The sequence below is a fragment of the Apodemus sylvaticus genome, chromosome X, assembly GCF_947179515.1.
Source record: "Apodemus sylvaticus chromosome X, mApoSyl1.1, whole genome shotgun sequence".
Lineage (NCBI taxonomy): Eukaryota > Metazoa > Chordata > Mammalia > Rodentia > Muridae > Apodemus > Apodemus sylvaticus.
This window is the reverse complement of record NC_067495.1, coordinates 149,426,631-149,433,228: the sequence shown is the minus strand read 5'-3', so window position 1 is coordinate 149,433,228 and position 6,598 is coordinate 149,426,631. Positions and strand designations below refer to the sequence as shown.

Sequence of the window (6,598 nt, the reverse complement as noted above, 5' to 3'; positions counted from 1 at the left end):
TAGTGCTCACAGCCCTGGCGGCTTAGTGGAGAAGGCACGCTTGCGCATGCGCACCTGGACTTTGGCAGGCTAACGTCTGGTGGTTTCTTGAGGAAGGGGAGGGGTGCCTTCAGCGCACAACATGGCTGCCAGCCTCACTATAGAGGAAAGGGAGAGGGGCAGGGCAACAGCCCAGCATGGAAGTGGGGCATTTTCTCCTGCCTGGAGGGACAACTCTCAGCAGCGGTTGGGTGTTAAGGTGCTGGAGCAGGGATACCTCAATTCTGGAAGTCATAGGAGAGGGTTCCTGGTATTGGATGGCGTGATGAATAAAGGAGTGCCTGCTGGCTTGTCCACAGCTTTTTGGTTTTGGGAGGCCGGAGGCGACCAATAATATTTAAACACTTGGGGAGGGGGACGCCCTGACTTCTGACCTAGAGAAGCTTACTGCACGCTGACTGCCATTGCATGTTGCCGTGTGCCAGGGTGCAGTACCTGGCAGGTGGATAGAGTTCAGTGGTGGCGTCTTTGGGGTGAGACTCATTGGAAGAGCTGGTCACTGGGGGGTGAAGGGTGGTGGTTGCATTTCAGCTGGTGGGTGGAGAGGGGAAATAACTGCTGTGAACTGGTGCTGTGCATGTGGGATTTGAAAGATTTAAAGATCCCACAGATCTCTTGTAGCCGGTAGCAACTACATGAATAGCAGTGAAATACATCGAATAGTTTCCTAGATAGACCATACGTGTATTGTGCGATAAAAATTTTAAAAATATTCTTTACAAGTCATAGGCAATAATATGGGCCTGTACTCAGATATTCAAGAGGCTGAGGCAAAAAGATCACTTGAGGCTAGAAATTCTATTCTGGGAAAAACTAAGTAATTGTTTTGAGTCTGCAATTATTTTAGACCATGGTGCCAATTCTATGTGAAATTAATGTCTAATATTTTGTAGTGTTGACAGTAGAACATCTGGCAAGGTCTTAATGGCTAAATATTTGAAATTCTATGGGTCACTGAAAGTATGATTTGCTTTGTACATTGAAGATAAACATAGAAGAAAATATTTCAAATTCAACAATAAAAACTGTAACTTAGAAAATTAGGAGGAAAACTAAAGGAAGGACCAGCAGAAAATTATTTTACATGTTTTTATTGGAACAAAACAAATAATAGGCTAACAAGATCACTGAAAAGGCAAAGGTTCCTGACAAGTTGAATTTAATTCCCTAGGCTAACCAGGTGGAAATTTAGCACTAATTCCTGAAAGTTCTCTTTTGAACTCTACGGGGCACTTAATGAGACATACATAAAAGTCTGTACATACACTAAATTTTAAAAGTATAATAAAACATAAAGAAAAATGCTAAAGATAGTGACCTAAGGATCCATTTAAAGAAGCTAGAGCCAGGATCAAGAGCAAATCTAATTTAAAAGGAGTGAAATGAAGAAATGTTGTATGTAAGTGGAGAAATCAGCTACAGAACAAAAGGTAGTATCAGGAATGAAAAAGAAGTGACTATTACAGACTATGCAGACATAAAAAAGAGAACACAATATTAGGTGCAGATTTATACCAGAACTTGGAAACTCTAAGTTCCTTGGGGAGATAGAACATATTAAGAACTGCCACCAGATAAAATATAAAATATAACCAACCCTGTATATTACAAATAGATTTAAGTTGTCAAAGAATTTCTTAAAATAAAGCAAAATGGACTGGCCCCACACAATATGGGGAAGCTTGGTGGGGCATGGATTGTCTTGACACTAACATGTTTGTTTTGTTTTTGTTTTCCACTCACAGACTGAGGAAGAGACGAATACAATCCAACACATCCCTGTCTGGTCATGTTACCTCCTAAGTTTACTGCTATGGCACTGGCGATTTTGCAGGACTGGTGTGGGTGGATGGGTGTCAATGCCCAGCGCTCACTGCTTATCCTGGGCATCCCCGATGACTGTGAAGAAGAAGAATTTCAGGAGGCCGTGCAGGCTGCCCTCAGGCCCCTGGGCAGGTACCGAGTGCTTGGCAAGGCCTTCAGAAAGGAGATTGGGGCAAAGGTCGCTTTGGTTGAATTTGCTGACAATTTAAACCAAAGTTTGATCCCCCAACAAATACCAAATACTAGGGGGTCCTGGAGTGTGATCTTCCTGCCTCCGGTCCCTGAAGTCGAGTCACAGCATACATTCAGTTTCCCTGCACAGCAGGCTCATGGGCAAGCTTTGGAAGGGGCTTCAGGTGGGGCAGGGGTTTCAGGAAGGTCAGGGGCTGCAGTTGAGGAAGGAGACGTAGGTGAGACAGGGGCTGTGGGTGAGGCAGGAGGAACAGCTGAGAAAGGAGTCACAGATGAGGCAAGAGCATCTGGCAAGGAAGGAGCAGGTGAGGCAGGAGGAGGAGCTGCAGCAGCCCAAGCCAGACTGTCACTTGAGGAAGGAGCAGAGGAGGAGGAGGAAGAGGAGGAGGAGGAGGAGGGGGGACGAGCTGCAGTTGAGGTAAGCTTGTCAGATGAGGAGGGAGCAGAAGATGAAGAAGGAGTTATAGATGAGGCAGATATTATGTATGAGGCAGGAGTTATAGATGAAGCGAGACTGTCAGATGAGGGGGATATGGATGAAGAAGATGATGTCATTGAGGCAGGGGCTGCAAGAATATCTGATGAGGAAGGGGCTGGAGGTGACATGGGGGTGGCAGGTGTTATAGGAGCCATGGGTTGGATAGGAGCTGCAGGTGAGGTGGGAGCTGCAGGAGAGGGAGGAATTTTAGAGGCAGGGGTTGGTGAAGATGGGTCTGTAGGGGATGAGTCTGGGAGCGACGAGGGGTCTGCAGGGGATGAAGGATCTGTGGATGGCGGAGGAGCTGTGGGTGAAGCAGGAGCTATAGGTGAGGATGAGGCAGGAGCTGCAGGCGAGGCAAGAATGTCAGACGAGGAGGGAGCTGCAGGGGACATGGGAGTTGCAGGGATCATAGGAGCTGTAGGATTGGCAGGAGCTGCAGGTGAGGCAGGAGGTTTGGGTGAGGAAGGGGCCTTTGATGTGGCAGGAGGGGCACATGGTGCTGGAGCCTGGACCCAGCAGTGGAGCCAGGCCCTGCAGCCCATCCTGGAAAACATGGCCTACCAGGAGCTGAGACACTTCTCTGGGATGGAAGAGCCTGGCTGTGGGGGTCAGTCTTTTGAGAGCTGGCTGGACCATGCCAATGACATGCTATACCTGTGGCGCCACATATCCGAGAGAGAGAGGAGGAGGCGGCTGGTGGAGAGCTTGGGGGGGCCTGCTCTGGATCTCCTGTGTGAGCTTCTGGAAGAGCATCCAGACACCCCTGCTCAGGACTGCCTGGCTGCACTGGTGCAGGTGTTTGGCAACAAGGATACGGTGATGACAGCGAGGCTCAAGTTCCTGACTTGCTCCCAGCGGCCTCAGGAGACCCTGTTTGCGTACGTGATGCGCCTGGAAGGGCTGCTGCAGATGGCCATGGAGAAGGGGGCCATCCAGCCTGCAATGGTGGATCAGGCGAGGGCCCGGCAGGTGCTGATGCGGGCCCGACCCAACCAGATGCTGCAGAACAACCTGAGGAGGATGCGGCTGGAGAGGCGGCCACCTGGCTTTGTGGGGCTGCTCAGGCTCGTTAGGGAGACTGAGGCATGGGAAGCAGCTCTGGCTGAAAATGTGGAGATCCAGGGGGGGGAAAGGGTGGAAGTGCATGGTGGGGAGCTGGATGTGGTTCAGGCTGCCCTTGTCAGTGTTGGGGTTGCTGAGCCTGACCCTGCTGTTGGAGAGGCCTTCCCAGCCATTGACGATGCTGGCCAGGCTGCTGTTGCTGCTGCTGCTCCTGCTGCTCCTGCTGCTGTGCAACAAGCTGCCGGGGCTGCTCCTGATGGCGATGGTGCCACAAAGGCAGACCCTGATTCTGGTGAGGCCAAGGCCTTCCCTGTTACCCAGAGAGATGAAAATGTGTCAGCCCCTGATGGCTCAGGCCAGGCAGGGCCCACTGAGGGCCTAAGTGTGCTTGAGAGCGTGGCTCATGCTGGAGAGCAAGAAGTGGAGCAGCCTGTAACAGAGGGGCTGAAGGAAGAGTCAGAAAATGAGGATGGGGCATGGGAGTCTAGTCACCCCAAGTCCTTCCTTGGCAAATAGGCTCAGAAGGTCCATCCTGGGGCTTCCTCCTACCTCAGTCATCCAAGTTCTAGAGGCAGGCAAGGTAAGCCCAGGGCTCATGCTTTACCCTAAAAGTACAGCAGGGCCCACAAAAGGTTTTGCTCAGTCTTAAATATTAAACTAACTCCCTCAACTTCCCAGGTAATCCTGGCCACCAACTACCACCACCACCACCACCACCACCACCACCACCTCCTCTTCCTCCTCCCATTCTAGTTACCTAGGTATCCGTGTGCCCTTTACCATGACAGTGTTATCTCCAGGTCTAGTCCTAAACTGTTATGGCTGGTTTGCCTAAAGTAGATTGCTGAGGGTCTATTTTCAGAATTCAGTGTGTGGCCTAGAGTCTAGCTCGGTGATGTGGGAAAGAGGTCATGCCAACCATTTCCAGGTTCCTTTTTCTCCTAACACAGGCATCCTACCCTTATTTACAGTCTACAAGGACTGTTCTCTGCCATGGGATGGTCATTCTTTCCTCCCTCATTGTGGACCTAGCATATCCAGAGCACTCATCTTCACACATTTCCCCTCATCCATTGGTTTTGTACCAAGCCATGAGATAAATTAACCTGGACCAGTAGAGATTCTGGCCCCCACTCATAAGCACAGGCATGTGCAGTGAACTGATGTGCTAGTCAAGCCTCTCCTGTTCATGTAAGCTACTTGTCTGCTTTCTCAGAATGAACCTAGGTAGGCCACCGGTTGATTGTTATCCAGATGTGTGCATTATTTGAGCAGGTTGTTTTCAGAGACATCTCCAAATCCAGCAACAGGAGCCAGTGGGAAGAACAGAAGACCAGGGACTGTTTGGTGTTCACCTTGTGACTGCCAGTTGATTGATCTTCATGGGCAAAAAGACATGGACCTGGGAGGGGATTGTACACTGTTTTGATGTTCCATATGTTATTTATGACTGCTATTCTACTTGGTGGGGTGTTCTGTGTTGTGATTTCTAATGACATGTAACTGACCTTTGCCAATAATAGGGCAGGGCCACCTCAGTATGTGACCCCTTGAGGTGATCCTCCAAAGTAAAGGAGTATTGCCAGAAGCCAGTGTCTTGATAAGATGAATATCTTGGTTCTTCACAAGGGGAGAAAATGGCAAGGTGCCCCCAAGGTGCCTGTAGGAGGAGTGCAGTCTTAGAACTGAAGCTTCTAGTGGCTATGGTGTGTTCCTGACTAATGTTTTGCCTTTTTCAATGGTTTCATTAAATGTTGTTTAATACATGTTTTGGATGTTTCAGATGTGTCTCACAACTTCCTTGGGCAGTTGGGGATGGAGAGAGCTTTTATTTCAAAGGTGATTTGTCATTCAGTTTCACTGGTCTAATTCAGGCTTTTGAAAATGTTTTGCCAGCCTGACTGGATGGCCTATGACTATTCCCAGTATTTGTTAAATGCACAGTTGTGGTCTACTTAGGGAGTCATGTCTGCCTGGACTATAGATACATAGTAAGACCCTATTTTTATTTATTTATGTGTGTGTATGTGTGTGTGTGTGTGTGTGTGCGTGCATATGCCATTTGCACAGGTGCTTGCAGAGGCCAGAAGAAGACATAGCTACACTGAAGCTGGAGTTAGAAAGCTGTGAGCTGCTTAATGTGGGTGCTGGGGATTGAACTGTGGTCCTGCTCTTAACCAATAGGCTATCTAGTGAAATCTACAAAGTTGTTAATGCTGTTTTTCCCATTTTAGGGAAGGCACCACTGGTGCTATACACAAGAGTTCAAGACAACACAAATCATACTACTTTAAACATTTTTTTTTTGGTATTCTGCCAAGTATGAGCCCCACTGTGACCTGAGGTGGTTTGGATACTTCTTTCCTCTGGCCTTCAGTCTTGTTCACTGACAGTGCTAAATGTCTAGGCTCGCATAGACTGTCTGGATGCATGTAGCTCAGGGTGTAAAGCTCAGACTGGCTTTCAAACCCATGTCCTTCATGGCAGTCCAGCTCCATGATATATCCTATTCAGCAAAATAGCCATAGAACTGGATGTGTAAAGGCCCTGAGCAATTAAAAGAGAGGCTGCTTGGTGACCTGGGATAGCATTTACTTCTGAACCCAGGGGCACATGAGTGGGTTGCCAGAGGGTAAGAAGGAACTAGGGTCTTAGGGTTGCCCAGGGAGGGCTGGCAGCTGCCTGTCTCCAGTAGCTTATCTTGCAGGTTTCAGAGCCTGTCTCTGAAACTTTTGGGCCACTTTCTGAGGACAGACAAGTTCCAGCATCAGTTTAAGTTGTTGCCAGTTATGCCACTGTCATGTTCCAGATACACTGGGATTTTGGCTGGGACATGGGTAGTTTACAGAAAGGCCATGTATGCCAAGCCAGGTGTCAGCTATGTACCAGATCTGGTATAGAGGTGATGGCCTTGCTCTTCAGCAACCAGGTTCTGAACAGTTATCCCTCAGTGACTCCCTAGGAACTCGAAATCTCTTTAATTGGAGCGGTAGTGCAGCC

At 48.7% G+C, this 6,598-nt stretch overlaps 1 protein-coding gene across 1 annotated transcript; it reads left to right on the top strand.

The window, feature by feature from the left end:
• The first annotated feature begins 1,852 nt into the window (after positions 1-1,852).
• LOC127674736 (paraneoplastic antigen Ma6F-like) lies at positions 1,853-4,114 on the top strand. The gene is made up of 2 exons (XM_052170367.1): positions 1,853-2,219; positions 2,709-4,114. Exons 1-2 carry the CDS (start codon positions 1,853-1,855, stop codon positions 4,112-4,114), a joined length of 1,773 nt encoding a protein of 590 aa, XP_052026327.1.
• Positions 4,115-6,598: the final 2,484 nt, after the last annotated feature.